We start from the raw sequence: 27,957 nt of genomic DNA on the forward strand, positions 1-27,957 counted from the left end.
AGAATGGAGGGACTATCACTGATAGGCATCGAGTGCCTACCTACTACTGAGTGCCAGGCATTGGGCAGACACCAAAACTTGCCCTGGGAGCTTCCCTCAAAGTAATGCCAGAAGACATGCCTACGGACCACACCCCCAGCCAATGCTGTGTGCTACATGGAAGGACAGATGATCTCTGGGCAGTCTGCCTACCCAGTAGGTCAGAACAGAAACAGTGGAGTCTTTCACCGTCAGTTCATCAATGCTTCATACGTCAAGCCACAGAGAACAAGGGAAAGGACTCCATCTTAGAGATGATAAAATATATTAATAGTCTATATTAAATACCTATGGGTGGGCAGGCAGGCACACTGATACACTGTTGGGGGACCTGAAAATCAGTCTGACCATCCCAGAAAGCAATTGGGAATAATGCTAAAAAAGTGATTAGATGGTTCACTGCCCTGCGACCCAGTGATGCCCCTAACGATTGGGCCCACACCCCAGGCAGGCCATAGGCAGGAGGAAAGTCTAACATATACCAAAATGTTGACAGAACGCAATTTGAGGAGGCCAAATCCCAGGAGGCCATCTATAAGGTAATGGCTAAACAAAAAGGGGCACCTAAAGGTCATGGAAGATCACTGCCCCATAAGAAACCATGACACACACGTGTGTGTGACGCTCAGGACTGTGAGCCAGGGTGAAGGAAGCAAGAGCACAGTGATGTAGACACCGCTCTCTGGCCAAGCTGGACTTCCTCAGCACAAGCCTTAAGGTTGAGGGGACCATCATTGTGATGTTCATAGAATGAGAGGCAGAAGGTACCAAAGAAGTCACCGGAACCAACATTCAGGGAACTGCCTTATGTCACGCAGGCAGTGACAAGCAGGATTTGAACCTAGGACCCTACACCCCATGTACACCCTACATCTCAATGACAAGTGCCTCAGAAATTCCAGCTTCAGGAAACCACCCTCTGCTTAATCTCAGTCTTCTAAGGCCAATGAGGACATTCCCTTTGACCTTGGAGCAGTCTTTGCTGAATGACCCTACTCTAAATGATTTCATGATTACTATTCAAAACACAAGCATGGTCAACAGTCTACTGTCAGACACTCCCATTGTCGGAAAAGACAACCAACTGTCATGGCTGCCCTTTGCCACCAAGGACCAATAAAGTTCTTAATCAGAGTCCCTGAAAGGGCCTTCTGAGTCATCAGACTTCCCTGATAAGCATGTTTTATGAGATCCCAATCCTCAAAAGATGGCAACCTCTCAATTAACCAAGGTATTAAATCTTACAAAACTAACCCAAATTCCCCCTACTCTTCAGCCAGGCCAGTGAAAAGTGCCCCAAGGTAGGATGGCCACCCTGACACTCTTTACTTTCACCAGCAGATCAGAGTGGGGAACAAAAAGTTTGATATATGGACTCCAAGGTCCCAGGGTCAGCCTGGCTCGCCCCTAGACAACTCACTGCCCCTCTAGGGACTTCAGTTGCATCATCAGGTAACAAGGTGCTTCACCTAATTTCAGATCCTTAACATGGAATTTGTAAACTTTTATAAAAACATATTTTTATAACTTTTTCAATATCATTGGTTTCTTTTGTAACCCTCTGTACTTTATTCCATTTCTTTCAAAGCATTATTCATAAAAGAGGTATGTAGACGTCTCCAGACAAAGGGGTCCATGACTCACAGAAAGATTACAACCCCTTGCCTGGGTGGCCCGCCAGCTCTAAGTCCCATGATCCTACACAGTGGCCTCCTCTCTGCCTCCCACTCTGCCAGCCGTGACCATGATCTCGTCAGTTGGCCAGCTCCCCTAGAGAAACATGCCCAGCTGTTGCCAGGACCCTCCTAACATACCCACAAGCTTGCGAATAGGGTCATCAGGGCTGGCAATTGCTTGGATCTGTCCTTTAAGGGCGATCTCCTTGTCAGCAGTGAACGGGGTGAATCCACACTGGGCCAGGCAGCCAGTCACTTCCACGCACACCTTCTCCCCAATAGTAGCAAGGGCTTCATTCAGATTAAAGGACCTGGAGAAGTAATGGGGTGAGAAAGAATCAGCTGGGGGTGGGGGGAGGGCACAGACTTGTTGCCAAACACACAGACACCAAAGCCATGAGGCCCATGCCTCTGAAGAGAGCTGAGCTACCTCATTCATTTAATTAGTGCTGCCAGAGATGGCCTCGTCTCCTCTCTCACTCCCTAACCTGTCTTACTGAACTCATGCCCCACTGAAGACATTCTCCTTCATCCCCCTTTTCCCACTATCAGGAGGAAGGGGAGGCTCTGGCAGTGTTAGATTCTACAAAAAGAGGCTGGGGCCTGTTATTATGATCGATGTCATTTAGCCGGGCTGTTAATGGAACCTAAAACCTCTCTCTTCTTTCTAGGGTTTCCAGTAGCATCTGTACATGGCTTCTGCTTCCTGTCATCAGGGGCCCCAGGGTCTGAAGGACAGGACGTTCAGAGGAAAGAGATGGTTTCATTTATTTCTATCCAGTCACCAATTTGATCTCATCAGTGGGAGTTAAAAGCGAAGGTGTGAGTCCTTCATGGAGTCACACTCCCTCTTTATTGGCCCAAACCCTGCAGAATATGACCAACCACAAAGCCGGAAGAAGGTCTGGAGAAGCCATTTGAGTGGAGGGCAAGATGCCCAGTGGGCCAGAGGGGAGTGGAGAGGAGGGGACGAAAGGGAGAGGGAGAGAGAGAAGGAGGAAGCAAGGAAGGAAGATGGAGAGAAAGGTGACCTGCACTTTGAAACATAAAAATGAGTATGAGTCATCCCTCTGATTCCCAGAGGTCAGCTCCCTGACCAGGCTCCTAGGAGGGGCATCTTCAGGCTTCATTACTCTTACCCTCCTGCAAGGATTCATGAAGAAAGGCTGAGATGTTCCTGGTGCCACCCAGGATATATGGAGTCCAAGGTCCCAGGGTCACAGCCTGCCTCGCCCCGGAACAACTCACTGCCCCTCTCAGGACCTTCCTGGTTACTTACGGCAGGTGCATGTCTGTCAGCAGGACGTGGACGACCATCTTGAGTTTCTCAGCAAAGCCTGCTAGGCTGGACACCCCTGGGGCCGAGGCACTATAAGTGACTAGCAAGATTGCTCCCACCACGCTGAGCCTCTCAAGCTCCTGCTGCATCTCTTGGAAACGGGGCTGGTCCATCAGGACAGTCTACAACACAACAGAGTGGTCATCATGCCTGATTTGGGGCTGGCCCATCAGGGCAGTCTACAGCACTACAGGATAGTCATCATGCCTGACTTGGGGCTGGTCCAACAGGACAGTCTACAATGCTACAGAGTGGCCATCATGCCCGACTTGGGGCTGGCCCATCAGGGCAGTCTACAACACTACAGGATAGTCATCATGCCTGACTTGGGGCTGGTCATCAGGGCAATCTACAACACAACAGGATAGTCATCATGCCTGACTTGGGGCTGGTCATCAGGGCAGTCTACAACACTACAGGATAGTCATCATGCCTGACTTGGGGCTGGCCCATCAGGGCAGTCTAGAACACTACAGGGTAGTCATCGTGCCTGACCTGATCAGGACAGTCTACAAGCTAACAGCGCAGCCATCAATGTCTGACCTGGGACTGGCCAGCAGAGGGCGTGGAAGTTACAGTGCTATCCAGGCAGGGTTCTGGCCACCACTATGGATGGGTTGACTTGCACACTTCTTGCCACTTGACTCTTATTCTAAGTGCTCTAGAGGACCTTCATGCTTAGAAAGAAAAAGGGACATGGGAGATGGGGGTTGGAAGCTCCTAGATAGGGGAAAGGAGGGAGAGGCAACAGGAGAGGACAGACAGCACCTCAGCCCAAAGCCCATGCCCAACATTTACCACCTATGTGACTCTGGGCAAATCAGCAATGGTGCCCAGCCTTGGTTTCCTCATCTGTAAAACTGAAACAATGCTACCAACACTACCTACCTTCCATGAGCACTATGAGGAAGTGCTTGGAAGACTCTAAAGCAGGAGAAAACCAAGCTGATTTTGGCATCTCTCTATCCACTGAAGTGTCCTGAACATAGCAGAGGAAACTCAGTAAATCTGGCGGCACGGTGTGTGGCAGGAGGACCTGAGTTCAAATCCTGTCTGTGTGAATCTGGACAAGTTAACTTTTCTCTACCTCAGTTTCTTCGTCTATAAACTGAGGATAAGAACAGCGCTTCCTTAATGAGGTTGTTGTGAGGATCACACAGCGTTTGTACAGTGATCTGCAAACCTGAAATTCCTACATAAATGCTAGTTATTATTTTATTTTGGATGAATAAAAGAAGTTCCAAAGGAAAAGAAAAGGACTGCTAGCAACACTTAAAGTCACTGTGAAGAGAGGTCAGGGAGTTCCCTTAGGATACTTCATACTGAGAGCTCTAGGCCCTGAAGGATTGGGCAGAACCAAGGTACCAAGGGTGTAAGTCAACAAGCTTTTAGTAAGGGCCTACTGTGTACCAGGCTCTGTGCTAAGCACTGGGGACACAAAGGAAGGCATGGTCTCAGGAAGCTCCCAGTCCAATAAGGAGACAATACGCTATGGATGAACAAGATACAGACAGGGCAGACTGGAGATCAGCTCAGAGGGAAGGCACTAAGATGGATGAGGACCAGGAAAGCCTTCCTGGAGAAGTGGGATTTTCCATGGGGATTGAAGCCAGTGGTTGGGGATGAGGAAGGAGAGTATTCCAGGATTGGGGGGGGAGGCAGAGATCACTGTCACTGCACAGCAGAGTATGCAGAGAGGACTAAGGTATGAGAAGACTGGAAAGGGAGGATGGGGCCAGGTCATGACAGGCTTTAAAAGATCAAGTTTCTATTTGATCCTGGAGACAATGAGGAGCCACTGGGGTTGACTGAATATGATCAGACCTGTGCTTTAGGCTGATGACTCTGACAGCTGAATGAAGGGTGGACGGGGGTGGGAGACTGGAAGCAGGCAGATGCCCCAGCAGGCTGTTACAACAGTATAGGCAGGAGGTGATCAGGGCCTACATGGGAGTGTGGGTGAGGGGGTGCTGGGTGGCAGAGTCAGGGGAGAGAAGGGAGCGTGTAAGAGAGAGGTTACAAAGATGGAAACAATAGACTTCATATTGGGTGGGAGAGCGGAAAGACCGGAAAGGTCTGGAAGTCAATTCTTAATGCTGGGCCTGTCCCTACTACTTAACCTCTGTGGGTCACTCTCCTCTGTACAAGAGAAGGCTGGACTAGGTCCCCTTCCAGCTCTGATTGTCTCAAACACCCCCAAAGACTCTACAGATCCTGCAGTTCCAAGATGGTGCCAGAATGTGTTCCATTATGTTTAAGAAGCTAAGAACCACACTGAGGGAGGAGCCCCTGCTCCTGAAGGGTCTGGGGATGGGGGTCTTCCCTGTCTCTTTATTTTAACCTTACTGAAAGATAATACCTTGATTTTTCTGTGTCCCAGAAATGGTATCCATCTTCACGATACATTGGGATTACTTTGGATAGGGAATAGACATCTTTCCCCAAAACAGATGTCCACGTCTGGCACAGCTGGGTTCAGCTTGAGACATGAGAGTCTAGAAATTAGAGGAGTAAGAAGGCTTTTCCCAGGACTGGCTTCACTTCTACCTCTGTGTCCTTCCAGGAACTTCCGCAGGGTAAGGCCAGCCCCCCCTTTCCTTCAGGCTCTCTCCTAGGGGCCTCACTTGCTTAGAAGTTTGAAGACAAGAGTGGAAAACTCAAGTTCCCATGGTTTCCAAAAAGTTCCTGACAGCATTTAAAAGCACAAGACTAGAGGGCATTGAAAAGAGCAGCAGGAGCTAATACCGGAGAGAAGGCTTTCAGTTCACTCCCAACAAACAATGCATTTTCTAGATACCAGGTATTTGCCTGGCAAACAGGTAATCCCTCACTAATAAAAAAGTAAACAGTGGCAAGAAAGGGAAGCTTCTTGAAATAATACCATTTGTACAGAATGCCTCACTGAGGTGATACCTGTGATGGGGAAGCCAGGGGGCAGGTCAATGGGATAGACAGAAAGGGAGGCCAGCTAGGGTGGCTGCCCCCCTCCCTGGGACATACTTCAGGGAAGGGTCTGTGCAGATGGTCCCACTTCAGAAGCTTCATGTAGGCGTGGTTCTGGATGGTCAGAGGGCACGGTGCCACCATCTCCTCTGAGCCCACAGCCCCCTCCCCAGCCATCAGGGAATTCCTATTCCTCTGATGGATGAAGTCTTCTGAGGCCTCTTCTAGCCACTGGGTGACAAAGTCAAGGGCATCTGTGAAGGAGAAGGCAGAGTTAGGGGGAACGTCTCTGGGGACTTGCAGCCCCCTCCTCTCACGGCAGGCAGGAGACCTGAGGGAGACCCCTTGGAAGAAAGACAAACGCCCTCCCAACAACTGAACAGGCAGAGCTCTAGGAAGGGCCATGTGCCAGGATGCTTGCACAGGGGCATTCCAGAGCTACGGCACGCTTCTTCCTTCGCCTTCCCTCTAAGCACAGCTCAGAGGCTGCCTCCTACAGGAAGCCCCTCTGGATCCCGCTCCCTCCCCCCTGCTGTGACCTTGTCAATATTTCTGATTTGTTCATCTGTGTGCATTTATGTCCTGAAAACAGAAGGCTCCCTGATGACTGGAACAAGTTCATTTTGGCTTTTGTTCCCATGACTGTGCACACAGTAGGCACATAATAAATGTTAGTTGGATTGGCCAGCTGCAGCTGCTACAGCTGTCCTTGCCCAAGACAATTCAAACAAATGTTTCTGAATGCATTTACAGCCTTCTACTACCACATCTAGGCTGGCATTAGGGGAGAAGGTCTGGCACTTCTGAGCACATCCAAAGTTTCTTCCAGTTTGTTTTCATAAACATGTGCTGAGTACCTATGGTATACAATGCTCCAAGATGAGCCATTAGCAGAAAAGAGACAAAAATGAGATTCCCTCTCCCAGGGGCACATGGTCTAGTAGCTTGGAAGAGATTCACACACACTTGTATTCCAAAGGTTCACGGCTCCACTGACACTCTCACTTGAGAACATAGGATGGAGAGACTGAAAGGAAACATCCCCATCCTGAGGAAGCATCACTGCAGGGCTACAACATGTACAGACATCAGCTGAGGGGCCAGGGGATGCTTCCTCTTACGTGTGGCATGAACCTTTAAGGACGTTGAGGAGGCTGCAGCCTGCCTGGGAGGGGTCTAAGGGCCAAGCGAAAAGGGGAGAGGGGAGGGAAGAGGACTCCCACTGAGACCAAGAAAGTGCAAGAACACCGCGGAAAGCTGAAACGTACTTGGTTGTTTCTCGAAAAATTCTTGAAAGTTCTTCCTTTCATATTCAACTGACTGGTGCATGAGATGCGGCCTAATGCTAGTGACAGCAAAGTTAGCCATGTCTACCTTCATTAGGTCTAGCACGGAAAACATTGCCCTGCAAGGCAGAAGGAAAAGACTTTTTAGTGCTGCACCCACGTGACACGCAGGCTGCTTGCCCTCCTGCAGTGTCTGGCTGACCCTCATGGCCATTTCTGGAGGGAACCTCTCCCCTCCCGACCCCAAACTCCAACAAAGGAATAATTGGGCAAAAAAGTCCAAGGATGGCCCCAAGACTGTGGGCCGCCCCGGCCTTTTGTGACAGTCACCAGCGTACAGCGTTCAGGGTATGCTTCTTGGCTCTGTATCAATTCATAAGAACATTCCCCTGGTTCTCTCAATTCCTTATGGCATTCATAGCCTGGTTGTTTCATTTTTAAAGCCTGAAGATGTCCAAAATGGTGGTGGTTAAAGAGAGAAACCCTTTAGTCTTTAAACACCTTGGGGAAGGTGCCCTCAGGAATGGAGGCTCATTCATTGTCTATCAGGATTTGAGGAGGTGATGGGGTGGCTAGACTGGGGCAGTGAAGGGGAAGGAGCACAAGATTTGCAGCCTGAAGACCTGGGTCTGAGACCAGGTCCTACTTCAGTTACCCCCTGCATGGCCTTGGCAAATCCCTTCCCTTCTCTGGGACACAGTTTCCCAATCTGTTAAATGATCAGGCAGTCTCTAAGGTATGGGATTCTTTACCTTTGCAGGGTCACAGGCAGACCTATGAGTCCTGGGTTGTCTGGTGAGGCCCAAGGAATCATTCTCAGAATAACGCTTCTCAATACATAAAACACAGAAGACTACAAAGTAAACCAATTATCAGCACGTTTTTAAAGTTCCTGGAGCCTAGGTAAAGAACCCCTAGCTAAAACCTTGTTCAGGATTAAATTCTATGATCCCATCCCCTTTGGAAATACATTTTCTTAGGCCTCAGGGAGGGATCTGTAACTGCTCAAATGGACAACCGCCCTTCAGAGCCTTTCCCAAGAAGGCCACTGGTAATGGGAGAGCTATGGATGAAGTCCATCTTTGTCTGTAGGGCCCTGCACATCCCAAGGACTTGGTTAAAAACACTGGACCTGACAAGAGAGATCTGTTTACATCTGTCAGAAAGATGGTCCACATACAGCTGTTTCCAGCCTGCTGCTGAGGAAGAGGAAAAGGCGCATCCTCAAGGCGATGTGGAAATTAGAGACAGGCTGACTCCAAGCCTCAGCTCTGCTTGGGATATAGGCCATACAGCAACACCCCCATGAAGAAGCCCCCACTGTAATTAACCATAACTAATTCTTGTAAACATTTCTTAAGCCTTGAGGACGGATGGTGCCATGATGACTCTGGGCAGGTTCCCAAGAGACATGATGTGACCTTCCTCATCTGCAAAATGGGAGAGAAGGACTGGATGACCTCTAAAGCTGCTGCCAGCTCCAATCCCAGAGTACCTGAAGTACCCATTAAAGAACTCGGGAACATCAGGTGCTGTTGGTATGCCAATGAGGCCCAGCCCTGCCCAGAGGAAGGGAGAGCAACCAATGTCCTTTCAAGTTCCATCAAGTCCTGTGATCATGATTACACCAGATGTGATGACATGTTAACAGACCTTCCTTCCCATCCTCCAGAGAGTTACAGGGACCATATTCCCTCTCTGCTTCCTAAAGGGCCCAAGATGACAAGTAAAGCCTCTCTTTGATTCTTTCTCTACAGCAGGCATGGCTGAGGAGGCCTTGGAGACACAGGTCAATCAGGTCCTGAGCTCCTGAACCAGACCAGGGTGCACTGCTCTCCTGGCAGATATGGAAAGGAGCCAAATGCCTCTGGACCAGGCAAGCCTTCAATGCCCCTGCAGCTTGGCTCTCAGGTTTCAGCAATGGCTGAGGGAGATGGGGGAGGGTTTCCTGTGGGACTGGCACAAATGTTTAATGTTCTCTTTGTAACTGGCAGGTGACCACTTCAAGGTTTTCATCAAAATGTAAACAGACCTGGTAACCTGTGTTGTAATACATCATCGTCATAACTCTGGTCTGGGCAATCAGAAGAGCCCTGGGATCCTTCTAAGTTATGTGACCCTGGTAGGCAAATCCAGTAACTTCCCTAAGCCTCATTTCCTTCAACTGCAAAATGGAGCTCTTAATAACAGCTCTACGACTCTCTCCCCTAATTCACTGGGTTGTTTTAGAAACCCCAAAGCCACAAAGAATGTGAACTCTTGTTATCACTGAGACATTCCTGCCAGAATGTTTCCATAACCCACTTACAAGGAATCAGACACTGATCTTCATTTTCTCCAGAGGAATCCCCACTGGGAAGTTCTGTCCTTGCCTAGGGACCGCACCATTTTAAAATGGCTTCCTTTGAGAAGATGCTCATTGAGAATTGTGATCAATTTTGCATCAGTCAGTGAGAAAAGGCTCTAAATCCCACTCTAACAAATTTGTCACATTAGCTGTGTGACCCTGGGGAACTCACTTCACTTAACCTGAGTATCCTCATATGTTCAATGGGTATAAGACTTTGAAGAACCATATTACAAAGCTGCTGAGAGGCTCAAATAGATAATATACATGATGCCCTCCACAAACTTTAAAGTATACATAACTGTGTATTTGTAGCTGTGTAAATGTGTAGTTACTGTTGTCAACTCGAATCACAAAAAGCCACTGTTTTGCTAAAGAGCCTATGTCTCCAGATGTAAGATAAAAAGGTGTGGATTGAGATCTCCACCCCACATGGTGGAGGCACTGTCATCTCACCTGACAGATAGGTGGATGTGATTCTTTTTTTATGGTGGCCAATGAGCAGGTTGGAAATAAATAGGAAGGGAGCAGAGGTCAGTGTTCAAAGGTAGTGTTAGTCAGGGGAGCAAAAAGCCTTACAGAACGAGACTCCATCAGCTCAGTCCAGTTCGATCTAATTAGAAGGGCCATTATCAAGCACTTGTTATGAGCAAGGCTCTGGGCTGGGCTGGGGAAGGCAAAGACAAAATGCAAAAGTTATTCCTTCCCTCAAGGAGCTTCCATTCTCCCTGAGGAGGGGGAAGGAGATTAGACAGCTCCCCCAAAGGGCACACAAGGCATTTTCTGGTAAGAGGAGAAAGGATTCCTTTTCCCTTTCTCCAAGTCCAGCTTCAAAGAGAGGATCCATAGTTCATAAAAACCTCCTCATTTAAGGCAATTTTTTGTACCTGAAAAGGGGAACTATTTCCTTAATGTCCTTCAATTTCTTAATCTCTTCATCTCTAGCTGGGGCACAGAGTGTTCCCATCATGCCGATGATGAATTCAGCCAGCCTGGCAATGTCCAGGGCTCCATTCTCCGCCTCCTGCTTTATCAGGTCCAGATCGAGGACTTCTCTGATCTGGTTTCTCAATCTACTGTGACCAGGCAGCAGGAAAGATAAGAGGGTCTAAAAGAAAGCAGAGAGAAGCATTTCTCATCCAGTGCCCTGGACAGGGACCTACAGAGGAATTCTGCCATGATTCACATAATGAGTAACCAGGAGTGAGACTGTGAAACACTTTGTCCTTTAACCCTTGATTCCATGCAGGAATGGATAAACCACTTTGGGGAGCAATGGAAGAGATCAGATTTCATCTGCTTAACTTTAAAGACTCTAGCCAGTGCAGAAAGGACACTGGACTTGGAGGCAAGGAACCCCAAGTTTAAATCTTGCTTTTGACACTTGTGAGAGACAGTGTTGGCCAAGTCAAGTCACCACCTCTCTGGGCCTCAGTTTCCACATCTGTAAAATGAAGGATTAGATTAAATCTCTAGCTCTTCAATCTATGCTCCTTTGATCCTATGTTATAAGAAGGCTGGACCTGAATAACCTCTGGGGTCCCTTCTTACACCGAAATTCTGCAATAAAAAAATGTTATTTTCTTGGTGGTTGTTGTAAAAACTAGAGAAAGAAATAGGCCCTCCTTCACCTCTTCTCTCAGTCACCCCAAAGCCAGGACTGGATGATGTATTTACTCTTTCTGTATTGCTAGGACACCCTGTAAATTACCAAAACTATAAACAAGCACGATAAAATGATAAGATAAAATAACTGCATTTCAGTTACTTTCACAGCATTGCTTTTCTTAATTTGCTATCACAGGTATGGCTTTAGCAAATATTTGTATCGTTGGAGGCCCTGAGACCACAATGGCGGCACGGTCCAATGGAGAAAACTTTCATCATGGTCCTTTTGCCTTTCTATCTGTAAAATGGGCATAATAACCTTTGGCCCAAGGATTCAGAGGGTTAGTGAGCTGTGGATGAGCTGAGGATGAACTCCTCCTCTGCTTCCTCACCTCTTTGATCTCCCCAACAAGCTTGATAGCATGGTCATACGTTGGTGGATCTTCGCTTAGTTGGACACTCAAGCAATCCCAGAAGGCTTTATGGACAATCTCCCTGACTCTCTTTTCCAAGCTGTGAGCAAACACAAAATACGAAACTCTGAAACCCAAATCACAGACTCAAGAACTCTGAATGTAAGCAACTAGTACGCTAAGAGCGCTAACTAATGTATTAGTTATCAGATAGGAAGGTGGGAAAAACAGAACAAGTTCAGGAGAGGGGGGGCCAATTCCAGGAATACCTAGATCAATGACAGAGACAGTTTTCTCTGTTCTCAGGGAACAGTCTTCTCTGATGCTTTATCACGGATGTGACCCCGAATTCTAGTCTTACTAAGTTGGGAAGGCTTCAGGTTATGAGACCAGCATAGGGGAGAAGGGTGGAATCTCTGCTAGAAATTATGACTCAAGATTTAGAAACAAAAGAGGCTAAAGATCTGTAGGCTACCCAGAAGCTAGACCCCTCTCCATCATGACTACTGTATTGTAAAAAAGATGGAAAGTAAGCACACAACAGTACGACAACAATAATAACCCAGCTCCATTTGGATAGGAATGGTTGGTTAACAACGTATGAGTCATTTCAGAATCAGCAGGCTGCGGGTACTCCTCATCTTGTTAAAGCAAAGGTCAGCATCAACACACTTTAGTAGAAAGGAATTAAGCTAGGAGAACACTGTGAGCAGTTATAGCCCATCCAATCAGACCTATTCAAAGAAGCCCCAAATGGGAAGTAGATAAAGGAAAAGATACGGACAAATACCATTCCCCAAAGAAATTTAGCTCACATAAAAGCAATTCCCACAGAGGACAGAAAGCATCTCAGCTAGGAAATACTTGAGCTCTTTGTTAGGCAGGGACATGGCAGCTGAGGGCAATGCTGGTTTAAAATATAGACTCATCTTTAAAAGTTTATGGAGGTGTAAGATTACAAGGAGCACTGTCTCCCAAAGCAGTGAAGCTCAATGTAAGGGAAATGAGGCCTCACAAATTTGGAATGAGTCCCAACTAAGCCACACACAAAAGAACATTTATAGATAGAACTTGAATGAGGACACACAGACAAAAAAAATGGAACATATCTATTAGCATTTCTGTGATAGACTTATTGTCATCACTGAAAACAGTGTAATAATATCTGGACTGGAATCAATCAACAAAAGTACTTACTGAACAGTTAGTATGGCCCCAGGCTCTGTGCTAGGTAGGCACTTACCACCTCAGTCCCTGATGTGGTACTAGAGATGAGAAACCAAAGAAGAAAGAGACTCCAAGAGCAGGAATATCAGACCAAGTAAACATGGACAAATTCCTTCCTGGCAGTGATACAATTTTTAAAGCACTGAATGATTTGAAAACTATGACTGAGGGGGAAGATAATGAGCCATTAGAAAAAAATGACAGATTCATTTGAGTACTCAAAAAAAGGTGATGAAAAGGAAATCACAAACTACCAATTCATATGGCTACTTCCTCTACCAGTTTTTATGAACATAATTTATATACAAGGGTAGACTTGCTGAAAATGTGAACTGAGACCAGAGGTCCTTCCACAACTTATCTACTATGGCAGATTCCATCCTTAAGGCTCAATACAAAAGGTCAATGTCTCTTGACTATGGAAAAAGGCATTTGGCTCAGTAGGTTCAAAGGTCCATAGATTTAGAGGAAAATTCTGCTTTACAGGATCTCCTCTAACAAGGTGTCTCCCCTGAATGAAGTAACGTCACTGAGCAAGGCATGAAATAAGATTATGGGTGAGAGCTCAAGTCATCCTCCACTGCCCTGAGAGATGTCCTCTCAAAATATATCTCTATAGAAGTAGGAGAATTTCTAGATATTCCTATTTGCGGGTGAGATTTTGTGGACTGCAAACTCAGAAGGGTACCAGGACTGCTTGATGAGATCCATAACCACTCAAAAGAGACCAACCTAACAAAGTCTACCTCATATAAAAACAATTGACACTCGAAACCAAAAGAGGTCAGAAATTGCCTCAGCCAATAAATACCCGAGCCAGCAAATATTAACAATCCACATAGGAAAAAACTAAATAGATAAATACTATCTGGGACGTGCAGCTGGATGAGTGGCCCATTGGATTACTCCCTCATCTATTTACCTGTCTAGGAAAGACACTGCAGATGGACAATGCATTGTACTTAGAATTGACTAAGGGGAAGAGGGATGGGTACACAGCATTTCGAGAACCATTTGGTACTTTCAAAGATCACAAGTGCTCCTAGACACAAAATGCATCTTTTAAGAATGATATTCTCCCAGGGAGGCTATATAATTGCAAATCATAGAACATCCCGATGTCTGATGAGTCTCTACTGTAGGTGATCCAAAGGAAAATGGCAGGAGGCAAAGTGAATTTAAACAAGCTCCAGAATATTACCAGTGACACCTAGCACACCAGAAGTGGTGTCAATGATGCCATCTTGGAAATGCAAGATCCAAATAAGGAGGTCAGCCAGCCAAGGATCCAGGGTGATGGTCAGCCCAAGTCCTGCACCAGACCCAGAAGAGATCCTATGGGCATCAGGTGACTCTTTGACAGAGGGCATGGTCAAGAATCTCCCAGGATGAGAAGGAGGTGATAAGCTGTGCTTCAGGTCAGCAGAGCAAACTCAATTAGAATCAGGGACACTAAACCAAAGTCAGATGTCTGCTAATTGCATAGTGACTTAGAAAACCATGTAATAATGTTATCTATATTTTATAGTGTTTTATTTATTGTTAAATATTTATCAACTCACTTTAATTTGGGTCAGGATGCACTCAGGACTGTTATGGGTCACATGTGGGCCTTGGGCCTTGTGCCCTGGGCTTGACCACTGGAGGAAGCACCAACACTGAGGAGGCCACAGATCTCCTCAGGTATTGAAGGCAACACTAGGGAGGATAAGCCTTCAAACAGCTCAACAACTGAGAGTTATCCAGCACAATAAGGTTCAGTATAGAAATTCTGACTCTCCACTCTGGGATCTGGGCCCCAGAGCACAAAATATCTCAAGACATCTGGGGCTGAGAAGAGTCTGAGGTGCACAGACTTTTAGCTGCAGGGCACTTAACATGTAAGTGAGCTTGAGCTCACATCCATGATTTACTCTTCTTTTTAAGTTTTCACTCAAAAAGTGAAATGCTAATTTGCTTAGTTAATGTTCAGTGCCTTCTCCCTGTGTTGGCATGCAAAGGAGCTGGTTGGAAAGCTCCTTGGAAAGAAATGTGACAAATATGAAATTCAAATGTACTCATGAAATTCAAATGCGTTTTCCTTTACTAACTAATAATATCCCTCTAATGAAGGCAAATAGTGTAATGGCAATCAAATTAGGATCTTTTGCTGTGCCTCTGATTGAATAATGTGATTAAAGAAGATCTTTGTCACCCCTTGGTGGGCCTGCACATTGTGGGAAGCTTGATTAGCTTGTAGGAGAGTCCCAAGTACCTTTTGTTTTTTCTATTGAGGCACTGGGTCAGAGGGTTATGCCCCCTGGCTCTAAAAAGTGTATAAATGCTCTGAGGCTGAGGTTTTAGGATGAGGTTTTACTTTGGGGCTTAGTTTTTGTAAGAAGGTTTGAGTGCCAGATGAAGACTCTGGGAAGCCTCTTTAAGGAGCCCCCCCAGCTTTGAAAACCCAGATGTCAGTGCTTCCCTCTCTGGTAACTATGGTCAGACAGTTGAACTGTCTGTTGAATTATGGTCAGGCAAAGGAAGCCATGTCCGTTGATTTTTTGATTTCTCTGTATTTTCTTTGAAGTTCAGGGTGATGATTCCCCTGAAACAGGTGAACGATATATATGCTTGATTAAAGGAATGATACATGTGTTTGATTAAAGTGATTGTTAGCCCCCCAAAAGTTGCCTTTCCTTTTATGAATGCAGATGTAAGAGCCTGTGATAGCAGACCCCACTGTGTATGTTGGGGTGCTTACTATTACACATCCTGGCACTTAATTAGTGTCTTTGCCTAAAGAACAAAGAGAAGGATAATGAATGATATTAGTAATTGAGCCAACTCTTTCTTTCTCCTTCCCCCTCTGTCTCTCTCTCTCTCTCTCACACACACACACACACACACACACACACGCACACACACACACATAAACACACACACGCTGAATCCTACACAAAGGGAATGGACCTATGATTTCACTGGGATGGAGATTTCCCAGCCATTTTTCTATACCTCAGTAGTCTAAGAGAGCTGTTGAGAGCACTGAATGGTTGCCAGGACAGGTCAGAGGTGGGATACATGCTTATGGGTATGTAGAAAGAAGGGCTATTTCCCAGAACCACTTTCTAATTCCAATGAACCTAATTTAGAAATGTTTTAGTAATACAAGAACTATGCAAATCATCTCTCTCACACACATAAAACCAAAGAGGCAAAAGAGAAAGAAAATACTGATGTGTTACAAAAGGACATAAATATAATATAAATGACCTCTCTAGAAATGGAAGAAACTGCAGGGCCATTGATAAAACACAGCACCTTCCACAAACCCAAGATTCCATAACTCCCTTACCTCTCTTCCGGCAGCTCTGCTGGCTTTATCTGGAAGTCGCCATTCACTACAATTTCGTGGGCCAATGCCATATTAGTAACTCCTTTGACAGTCTCCATGAGTTCATCCACAGACACAAAGCGAGGAGGGGTAGCTGTAATAAAAATCTACTGTAAGACATTAGTTCTCCCAGATCAGCCTTTCTACAAACTAAGCCAGAACTAACCCTTATGCACACTGAACACCACCTAGAAGATTAATTACAGCCTTGGATTTCTCACCCATTTTTTCATCACTTAATTTTTAAGCAGAATCATATTTTATTGTTATTCTTGTAAACAAAAATGCATGTTATTCAAAACGACTGGTTTCTTCTGAACAAGCCAAAAAAGGCAGTGATTATGACAAACTGGGACTTGAGAAATAAGATACAGACACAGAACTCTCTCCTCTTTCAAAAACCTGCAAATGCCATTCCAGATGGCTTCTCCTTCATGTTCACCAGAATCAGACTGGGGAGCCTCTTTTCCCCCTCTTCAACTCTCACCATACCCCAGCCTAAGTTAATTTAACAAACACAGTTAAAGCTCTGCCTGATCACCCACAAAGCCTTGGGTCAGGAGTTGTTCACAGCCCAAAGAGGGATGAGACGTGCTCTCAGTGAAAGGCTTCCCATAGAGTGGAAAAACAGATACACACAAACAACCATACAGAATATCAAGTAGAATGTGGTCTACAGTACCCGGCAGAATAAAATAAATACATAAGGGAGGGATGAACAAACTGAAATCTAGGTGAATTCTAATCTGTTCCACTCCAACAAAAAATATCCCCCAAAGTACAAAAAGATTACGATCACTGTGGCAAGGTCCTGAGGCTAAAAGATACACGCAGCACAGACTTCTGTGAAGAGGTTATAATTGGAGGGAGATCAACACAATATAAGGGCACATGAGAGGAGAAATATGTAATGAAAAAGTCAATGTGGAAATGTTTTTAATGTTATTTTCAGTTCTGAATTCTCTCCTTCCCTCACCCATTGAAAGGGCAAGACGTACGATAGCCATTATACATATAAAGTCATGCAAAACATTATTTCCACATTTGCCATGAAAAATGGAAATAACTCTCACCTGGAGTCAGAGAAGGCTTCAAAGAGGAGCCGATAATTGAAGGAAAGGATGACAGCACAGAGAGATGAGGGCACAGGGGGTGATGTAAACAAAGGAACAGAGAGAAGGCAGGATGAGAACAGAGAACCTGAAGAACTCCAGTTTGGCTGCAATACAGTTCATGAAGGGGAACAGTAGGAGATAAGGCTGGAAATACAGGCTGCTGCTAGATCCTGCAGCACCACAAATGGCAGAATGCTTTATTTGGTCGGCAATGGGGAGCCACTGAAGGTTTGTGAGAGAGGAAAGAGTGACAAATTAAATCAGCAGCTGAAGAAAGGACTGGAGAGAGGAAGCAGAACAACAAGGTAAGGAGGTTGTTGGGGACGAGGGGATTGCCTGGATGAGAGGACTGCAGTCCTGCAAAGGACAGGATGCCTAGGGAAGGTAACATTAACCGTATTTGGCAACTGAGCAGATGTGTATGGGACAGGAGAAAAGATGACTCCAAGGGTGTCAAACTTTTTGGGAAGGTGTAACAAGAAGACAGAATCCCCAAGTGAAGTGTCTGTACATGATGAGTAAGGCCAGCAGGATGTCTGGGTAAACATTCCCGAAGTCAGCTGCAAAGTTGGGATGGGAGCTCAGGGGAAATGCTGGGGATGGTCACGTGCCCAGGGGGCAACAAGAATCCATGAGACCACCAACGGGAGAGACTGGAGAGAAGCCAGAGGGAAATCCACATTTGTGAGATGGGAGAAGGGCACCAACCAGACAAGAGGGGGCCCACAGAAGTCTAGAAGGGGATGGTGTCTGATCAACAGCACAGAGCCCAGCTCTAGAACATTTGTTTCTAAGGGAAATCTCAAGTTCTTTGGGATTCTCTGTGAATTCCCAATCAGGAGACCTGGCATGGACCTGGGGGCCTGGCCACTGACCGGGAGCAAGTCTTCAGCTTTTCTGGGCCTCAGTTTTCTCAGCAGTTAAAAGGAGGGGCCTGAATGAGATCATCTACCTTTACAACCCTTCCCAGCTTTGAAATTCTGAACCCCTAGGCTGGCAGGAGGACCAGCCACAGCTGGGGCGGCAGGGAGAGGGCTGGACTTTCAGGGTTGGGGGCAGGGTAGACATTCCATGACGTCAGTAACTTGTTCATTCCCTATTTCCCTAAGCAGGTAACTCTCTGGGTCACTAACTTCCCAGGTGTTATGAACTGGGAAACAATGGGAGGGTGGGGGAGACCTATTAGGGGTTGGGGGAGGGGATGGCAGGTCTAGAGGAGGAAAAGCTCCCAGAGAAGCCAGGGCAGCCAGTCCTTATCTCACAAACAAGTGATAAGATCTAGTTAATAAAACCACACCATTAGCCCAGAACACAGTTTTGTCCAAGGCTAGATTGATTTTTAAAGGCCTACATCTCCTGAGATGGATCTAGGGTGATTTCCTAGTCTTTTTTGCTCTTCTCCGCTCCACTACACTGAGACGAAAGGAACCAGCCTGATTTAAAGCTTTATTAGGTCACAGGGATAACTAACCATCTGGCAGCATTTTCAGGTAGCAGTAAACAGGAGGAAATGTCCAAAGTCTCCAGTCCACAGTGACTGAGATAACCCTGGCCCCCTGTTGTATTACAGGGAGGGGACTCAGTCCCACAAATGCCTTGTGGGTCAGCTGCATTTGTGCTGTGTTTAATAAACCAATTTATGAGATGCTAAAGCTGAAAAAAATATTCTGTCCCCTGATGGCAAACCTGGGGGTGAGTCCCTCAAATTGCCAAGGCTCCTCCTCAGATCCAAAGAGGCTACTGGGGGGCTGCCCATCACCAGGCCCAAACTCAAAGCCTTTCCAACTTGGCAGGCCCCACCAGAGTCTGGCACGGACTTTGAGAAGCAGGGTCACAAGGAGGAAGGCTTCAGCGGGGGAACGGTTAAAATTCAAAACAGCAGGAAGAGCTTAAGTTCTCTGGCAGTTAATTCTTGGAAATTTCTCAGGGGCCGGTGACACTGAGGCACCAAGGTTCTGTTGTAACATAAGTCTGCAAATATAACACGCAGTCTCATCGAATTGGATTTATCTGTATCAAAGAGAAACAGAATACTGCTAACATTACAGCTGACCACTTTTAGAGATGGACATGGGAAGGCCGTTATAAGCAAAAAGCAATCTCAAATGTACTTTCAAACCCTCATAGTGGAAGGGAGATGGAACCAACCTTTCCAGGCTCAGGGGAAAGGGAGAGGGAGGACAGCCACTTAGGACACATGGAAGCTACAGCTGGGCAGGCCACCTGTGGGACCAACCAAATGAACATCGTGAGGAGCTCATCAGGTGTGTGGAACCCTTGGCAGGGAGGGAGGGGTGGAACGAAGGGACAGAAATGTGCTACCTGGTAATCTTCTAGGTCAAGTATTCTCACTAACTACCTTTGATGCTTCTGGAAGCGTGAAGGTCTGTCAGAACCAGGACGTGAACCCAGGGAGATCTCCGGACTGTCAGCCCACTGTTCCTTGTACTACACTAAGAGTCAATGCCATTAGGCAAATGGAGTTTTGTTTCTTTTTTTTTTTTTTTGGACTGAACAGTCTGGTTTCATTGTAGAAAGTATTAACTCCCCAAGTAGATCTCCCTTTCTAAAGGAAGAATCTTCATTCTGGTTTATGAGGCAATGAATTGTTCATTTGGTTAGTGAATCAAGCAAGCGAGGCAAGCTGCTAACACTGAATTTGCAAAGGATCAGGTGCTGAACCGTAAGGTGCTCTGCAGACCTGAAAGCGCGATATAAATGTTATTACCGTTGAATTATTATTATTTCACACTGACAGCCTCCTTTTGGTTCCTGCCTACTCATTAGAGAAGGTCCCCCTGGGCAGCTTCACTTTCCTCTCCTCAGTGGTAGTGGGGTTTTTCTATTTAAAATACATTTGATTAGGAAATTCCCTCTACTAGCGTAGCAGCCAGTCACCATTCGGAGCCTGCTGATCCTAAGGAGTCACCTGGCAGCACTGAGGGTTGATTGCCGGGATCCCCCAGCCTGGGTCAGAGGCAGGACCAAGCTGGCTGCTCTTCCCGACCCAGGGCTGGCCCTCTCTCCACTTGGCTGGGCCGCTTTTAGGATAGAATATGCCAGCACCTAGAGCTGTCCCAGAGGGGATGGAGGCTCCCTCACTCTCCAGAGGTCTGCAGAAGGCTGGCCAGCTCACCACCTGTTGGCTAGGCTGTTGAGGGGTTTCCCACTCAGGTGCAGGCTGGACTCGAGATTCTGCTCTCTAAGAGCGTTGGAATGGGCAGACATGATAAAAGAAAAGCCCAAAAAACCTACCAAGACAGAACATGGAGAATTCAGTGCAGATTTTGAAGGAAACTAGAGCCAGAGGCAAAAGCCTGGACTGTGATGAAGCTTGGTGCTTTAGGCCTGTGTGGAGATCAGCCTGCCCCCAGATGTGCCACCGTAGATCTGGTCACGTACACGGTACCTTGAGCAGCTGCAGACAAAGCACGGCACCAACAGGCATCGAATCTTGGGTCCAACAGAAGGACCCCGAGGAGGGGCGGTGAGGGCCTGGAAGATGCTTCAAGCCCACGGCTGTATGGCCCACAAAGGGCACACAGTGGCTGTCTCTGCCACCTTGGTGGGAACATTGCAGTACTGGGCGAACCCTTGGCTTTGCAGCTTCACAAGCTCCATTTTATCAGCTTAGGTATAATGATTTGTTAACCAAATGAATGAGAGATTGGTTCCCATGTAATTCAGTCACTTATAGCAGGAGAGCCACCTGCCAGATCTGTTGTCATCTGCACAAGACAGGCCATCCTGGTGGGCTGAGGGTTTGAGAATGATGGATTCAGGGTGGAGAGGGACCTCCCCTCCCTCAGGCTGCAGATGAGGAACACAGGAGGCAAGGGATTCACCCAAGGTCTCATGATAATGGACCAAAAGTTGGTTTGGTGAGCACAAAATGAGAACAGACATCAGAGACTCCCACGGACAGAGCAAGTTTTCTGAGGTTCCCAAAGGGTTTTCTGCAGGGATGCTCATGGGTTAGGGAGAGGCAGGTAGCACCAGCACCAGTCTCCAAATGAGGAAATGAAGGCTCACAGACCAAAGTCATAGGGCTATTTAAGTGTGAGAAGCAGCATTAGAACCCAGGCCTCTTGCTTCCAAATCCATTTGTTATTTTGTGCTGCCTCTGATAAAATGCTCACCTCCACCCTAGGAAGAGTTCTGTCTAATGAATCAGTGCTCGGAAAATTGTAAGATTCTGGTGTTCAAGATCCCTTATGAGTCAGTAAAACTCCAGTCCTCACAACCATGCCTCATGGTACATGCTCCGAGACTCCAGTTTGTTTCATGAATTACTTTTTAAATGGGAAGCTTCCCGAGATAGTGGGGGGCAGGAGGCGGCAGGGAAATAAGCATTTATATTAAACAACACATTCTAGGAGCCAGGCCTTGTGCTCAGCACTTTAACAAGCATTATCTCATTTGATCCTCACAACAAGGCTGGCAGCTAAAAACTTATTATCCTCATTTTACAGCCAAGGAGATTGAGGCAAACAGAGGCAAACTTGCATGGGTCCCACAGGTAGTAGGTGTGTGAGGCTGAATATGAATTCCGCTGTCCCTGACTCCAGGCTGGGCGCTCTCTCCATTGGGCCACCAGCTGCCTCAGAGCCCTAAAGCTCCGCTTTATGACTGCCACGATCCACGCCCTGAGGTTGGCTCCTGGGAAGGTTCCAGGACGGCTCATCACATTCGTATTTTTTCCCTTCATAACCCTTGACTCAGAGGGTGCTCATACTTCTTCATCCTGAGGACTGGAAATCCTCTGTTCACTCAGTGTGGAGAAAGGACATGGGGCAGCATAGCTGAGGAAGCCAAGAGTTTTAGGGACACAGCAGGGGCAGGAGACCTGGCCGCGAGCCTCGACCTGCCTCCCAGCAACAGGGAGACCTCAGGGAAGCCTTTTCCTCTCTCAAGGCCTCAGTTTCCTCAGCTGTGAAATGGACTCAATGATTTATTAAGTCTCTTCTGTGTGGAATCTCTTCAGTAAACTCCACAGATTAGGTCCCAGAGTGGGCTGAGAAAAACACCAGGTGCTACCCAGCAAAGAGAAGTCGGAACACATGAAAGAATTCTGATTTCTCTGGCAGGGCAAGGGGCAGCCAGTAACAGAACAAAGAATGATTATGGTCACAGATCAAAGAATTATACTTTAATGAGAACGTATGGTCACAAATCAATTTTCACTGAGTCACAGAATCTCAGAGCTGGAAGGGATTTCTGCAGCGTGCAGTATATGCCTGCACTCCCAAAGGAATCTACCTTAGACTAGACAGGTTGTACCCAGGGGTCTGCTTCTTCCAGAGGCATCTCCTCTACTTGTGAAAACTCATTTTTAGGGAGATTTTACTGACATCCAGCACAAACTTGTCTCTCCAACTCCTTATTCCCAGTTCTGCTCTCTGGGGCTACAGGGCCAATCTGATCCTGCTTTCACATGGCACTCGTCAGATACTTCACACAGAGCTGTCACTGGCCCCCCTTCATCTTTTCCAAACTGACCCTCACCTGCTCAGGGCAGCAGGATAGAAAAGGATGGGATGCACTATGCCACATTTTCCTAACCATATGCTCTGGAGAAGACAGAACCAGGATGAGCATCAGAGCAGCTAATCCTTGGCTCCATCAAGCCCTGGGCTAGCTCCTAAGAACACAAAGACATAACGAAAATGGCTCCTGTCCTCAAAGGGGCTTACATTGTCCTTGGGGATGAAACATATGAACTGATGAGTCTCCCCCAGGATCATCTGAAGCTGGTCTCCGGTGGCCGGAGACACAGCAGCATTGGTGTCTAATAAATGAAGGATGAACCACGTTGCAGGAGGGCCCCCTACTCACTATTCTGAACAATTCATAAGGGCGCCACAAGAGCCGGGAATGCTTGTGCTCATTCTAACTCCCCACCAACTGCATTTTAAAGAGATAGCATCACTCTGACATTCCTAAACTATGACAGTCCTTCAAAAAAAAAAACCACCTCAGCTTTTGGTGCATTTGCCAATCTTTTTAGTAGCCCGTAGAAACAAAATCACAGGTTGGGGCAGCTTCTAAGGGGGTGCATGGAAACCACCCTCTGATCCAGCCCCAGCCCTTAATGTGGCAGACTCATCCAAGGAAGTCCTCTCAAATTCTTGGCAGCCAAGCCCTGGGGCGCTGGGGGTAGGATGTGGTAAATTCACAGACATGCATAAACCAACACACTTTGTCAACTGCTCAACCCTGGAAGGAAACAAAAAAGTCAGACCTCTGAATGAAAAGGGCACATTTCCCACACCATGCAGTGGTTTTCTCCTCTGTAAAATGGGGAGAATCAGACTCACAGTACTGACCTGAAAGGATTGTTGTGAGGATCAAAGGAGGTGATACATGCAAACTGTTTTTTAAAAAAAAGTAGGCAGAGAGGCAGAATGGAGCAGGAGAAAGAGCCTTGGACCTGGTGCCAGGAGAGACCCGAGTTCAAATGTCACCTTCGAAATCTATTCATTATATAACCAGAGGCAAGTTGGTTAACCTCACTGAGTCTTGGTTTGTCCATTCACAAAATGGCAGCAGTTGTACGGAAAGGCTGTTGTATGTATCAAACAATAACGGATTAAAAGTACCATGTAAATGCCAAATACTCTCTCCTCTCAGTACTGGTAGGGAACTGTAGGTACAAACTGCTACACGGGCTGTCAGACAGAGCTGCTTTGTTGGACTTTGTCCAATTGTTCCTTTATCAAAGTGGAGAGTTCAATGGAGGCAAATGCCTGATGTAAACCACACCAAAGGTACTAAATAACTAAAAGACAAGTTAAAATATGATTAAGATGAAAGAGTGGAAAGAGTTCTGGCTCTGGAGTTGAAGGACCTGGATTCCTTTAATGCTTGGTACCAGCATGACCCTGGGTAAGTCATATACCTAACTACTCTGGGCCTCAGTTTCCTCCTCCTTAGCATGAAGGGGTAGATGGCCTCTGAGATCCTTTGCGACTTTAAATCTGTGACGCTTTGCTTCAGTGTTTTAAAAATAAAAAGCCATGGGATACCAATTTTGAAAAAAAAAATAGAAGCATATTAGACGTTAGCTATAGATGTTAGCTATTATCATCTTTTTTGTCCAGTTCTACCAAGATTTCCACAGAAACTGCACTGCCCAGGAGGACAGAGGAAGGACAGCTGATCTGATCATTCTAAAGTATTCATTTTCTATGTAAGTGAGACCCCATGGGACTCACCCTGCCAAGGCAAAGAGCCACGTCCTGCTGGACAAGGACAAGCAGCTTTTCTCCAGTGTTAATTACTGGTCACATTTACACCCTTAAATCACATGCCGCTCAGTGTGTGCCACGTGTATGCCAGGGGCACCTCAAACAGGGGTGTGCGTATAGGCTAATGTGCCCACCTTCGGTGACCAGGACTACCTCTGTTGCTGGTGACATGACAAAGGGGCTCATGTGCTTACACTGAGGCCGTGGCAGTCTTTGCGGGCTGGGAGTGCTCTGCCGGATCCTCTTCCTGATGGATTCATCAGCCCCATCTACACCATCTTCCAGGCTTCGCTCTGAATTGCTTGGGTGAGGCTTATCATCACGGTTCTCGGACATCCTCAATGGGTTTATTCGATTTCCTAGGAAAGGCAAAAACAATCAGCAGGACAGTCACCACAACAAAGAAGTCACTGTTTTGTTCCTGGGACTCGGGGCCAGTACCTTCTCCCTCAGTAAAAGGAGGAGGAAGGATAAGATGGTGGTGCCTGATGCACACCATTAACACCTACGGAGTACAGAGTGGATGCTCTAGACTCCTGGGCATGACCCTTTCTAAAAGGGCCCCAGTGGTCAAGGAATGAGAACCACAATAAGGACAGAACAAAGGTTTGAATTTGGAGTCACAGGACCCGAGTTCAGATTCTGCCACTGCCAATTACTGCATATAGAACCCTGGACAAGTCATTCAATAGCCTTAGCAAGTGGAGGAACAAATCTGGGTCATGGTTTCCAAAGGACACCAGGCCATTCCCCTGCTGGTTTAAGTAGATTTACAACTCCCCGGCCCAGGCCCTTCCCTGTCACTTATCACCTAGACTACCTGCAGTCTCTCTTCCAGTCCTATACCTTCCAAGCTGAGAGGGGAAAGAAATCTTCCTAAAGCCAGACTCTGATCAAAAGAGCCCTCTACTCAAATACCTGCTCCATACCAAATAAAGTCTCTACTCTTGGCTCTGGCATTCAAGACCCTTCATAGTCTGGTTTCAACTTTCATCTAACTGCTGGCACTTGCGAAGTTTCAAGGTTTTGCAAAGAGTTTTACATATCCAGGGTATCCCAAAAGTCCTGCTGCAGTTTTAAGTTTAAGTTACAGTAGGACCTACCTCCCAGGGTTGTTGTGAGGACCAAATGAACTAATACAGGGGGTCCCAAAAGCTGGCACTAAAACTTCTGGGACACCCTCTATGAATTCACTTGAGCCCTACAACAACCCTGGGAGGTAAGTGCTATTATTATCCCCATTCTGCAGATGAGGAAACTGAGGCAGACCGACGTTGACTTGCCCAGGGTTTCACAGCTAGTAAGTGTCTGTGGATGGATTTGCATTCAGGTCTTTCTGACTCCAAGTTCTGTGTTCTAGCCTCTGGGCCACCTGGCTGCCCTTCTCCTATGGTCCTGCCTCATATGATCCCTTCACAGTCTCCATTCCAGCCCAACTGGACTGTCCCCATTTCTCTCGCCCCCATCTTGGTGCCTTTGTTCTCACCATCACTCATCCCTGGAATGACTTCCCATTTTCTCTACTTCTTCTGCAAAGGGAGGGCGCTGGACCCTAGAATCCCATGGCCCCAAGTCAATAGGTAGAGATTCTAATGAGGTTGTCTGTAAAGTGCTCAGCACAGAGCACATAGTAGGGGCTTCATGGTAATTTCCTTCCTTCCTAATGAAGTCATTCTCTTCCTTTAAGACCCAATTCAGATGACACCTCCTCCATGAAGCCAGTCAATCAACTAGCATTCTTTAAAGCACCTACTATGTGCCAGACGCTGTCCTAAGCAGTAGGGATAAAAAGAAAGGCAAACACCCCAAACAACAGTCCTTTCTCTCCAGGAACTCCCAGACTGATGGGGAGGAGATGACACACTGAAAGGCACACACAGGATGAATGGGGGTGGAGGGCCCAAAGGAAAAGCACTAGGACTGGGGAGGACCAGGAAGGGCAGCATCTTGGAGAAGACGGGAGGAACGTAAGCTGGGACTTCAAGGAAGCCAGGGAAGCCAGGAGGTGGAGAGGAGAGAGAGCTCCAGGTCACAGAGACATCCAGGGAGAGTGCATGAGTCAGAGGTCCGTGACACTGGATCACAGAGAACAGGGAGGGGACTCAGGTGTAAGAACACAGGAAGGGGCTGGGCTAGGCTAGGAAGGGGTTTAAAAGCTAAACATATGACTACACAAGAGACAGAGAACATTATGAAATATAAAATGGATCATTTTGATTACGTTAAATTGAAGTTTTTGCACAAAGTCAGCGCAACCAAGATTACAAGAGAAGCAGAAAACAGAGAAACAATTTTTACAGCCAATGTCTCTGATAAGGCCTCGTTTCTTTTTTTAAATTAATTTATTTGTTTTCAGTTTTCAACAATCACTTCCATAAGTCTTAGATTTTCTCCCCCTCTCTCCCCAAGATGTCATGCCATCTTATATGGGTTCTACACATATATTCTTATTAACCACATTTTCACATTAGTCATGTTGCATAGAAGAATTAAAATAAATGGGAGAAACCATGAGAAAAAACAAATCAAACCAAAACATAACACAAGAGAAAATATTCTGCTTCATTCTGCATTCCGATTCCACAGTTCTTTCTTTAGATGTGGATGGCATTTTGCCTCAAGAGTCCTTTGGGAATGTTTTAGGTCCTTGCATTGCTGTGAAGGGCTAAGTCTATCAGAAACAGTCCTTGCATACTGTGGCTGTTACTGTGTACAATGTCCTCCTGGTTCTGCTCCTTTCGCTCAGCATCAGTTCATATAAGTCCTTCTTGGCCTCTCTGAAGTCCTCCTATTCATCATTTCTTATAGCACAATAGTATTCCTTTACATTCACATACCACAACTTGTTCAGTCATTCCTCAAGTGATGGGCATCCCCTTGATTTTCAGTTCTTAGCCACCACAAAGATTGTACTCTTGTAAATTTGACTCAGTTTTCTATATGCTTTAGAAATAATGTCTAATATATATAATAACATATATAATTATATATAAAATATCATTTCTAAAATATATATAATTATATATAAAATAGAGAGAGAGAACTGAGTCAAATTTACAAGAATACAAGTCATTCTCCAAATGATAAATGGTCAAACAGTCAGTTTTCAGAGGAAGAAACTGAAGCCATCTATTACCCTATGAAAAAATGCTCTAAATCACTACTGATTAGAGAGATGCAAATCAAAACGACTCTGAGGCACCACATCAGACCTATCATATTGGCTAACACAACAAAACAGGAAGATGATAAATGTTGGAGAAGATGTGGGAAAATGGGAACACTAATGCATTGTTGGTGGAACTGTGAACTGATACAATCATTCTGGAGAGCAATTTGGAACT

At 46.3% G+C, this 27,957-nt stretch overlaps 1 protein-coding gene across 3 annotated transcripts in view; it reads right to left on the reverse strand.

The window, feature by feature from the left end:
- Window positions 1-27,957, reverse strand: part of TCP11L1 (t-complex 11 like 1) — a 47,772-nt gene that overhangs the window by 7,050 nt on the left and 12,765 nt on the right. For all 3 annotated transcript variants that reach the window (XM_072619225.1, XM_072619223.1, XM_072619224.1), the window contains 8 exons: window positions 24,808-24,972; window positions 16,213-16,345; window positions 11,631-11,751; window positions 10,518-10,738; window positions 7,266-7,402; window positions 6,055-6,251; window positions 2,995-3,176; window positions 1,854-2,026 (listed from right to left, as the gene is read on the reverse strand). In XM_072619225.1, the coding sequence (XP_072475326.1) occupies window positions 1,854-2,026; window positions 2,995-3,176; window positions 6,055-6,251; window positions 7,266-7,402; window positions 10,518-10,738; window positions 11,631-11,751; window positions 16,213-16,345; window positions 24,808-24,949 (1,306 nt within the window). In that variant the 5' untranslated portion in view covers window positions 24,950-24,972. The remainder of the gene's footprint in view (window positions 1-1,853; window positions 2,027-2,994; window positions 3,177-6,054; window positions 6,252-7,265; window positions 7,403-10,517; window positions 10,739-11,630; window positions 11,752-16,212; window positions 16,346-24,807; window positions 24,973-27,957) is intronic.

The sequence above is a fragment of the Notamacropus eugenii genome, chromosome 6 (genome assembly GCF_028372415.1).
Source record: "Notamacropus eugenii isolate mMacEug1 chromosome 6, mMacEug1.pri_v2, whole genome shotgun sequence".
Lineage (NCBI taxonomy): Eukaryota > Metazoa > Chordata > Mammalia > Diprotodontia > Macropodidae > Notamacropus > Notamacropus eugenii.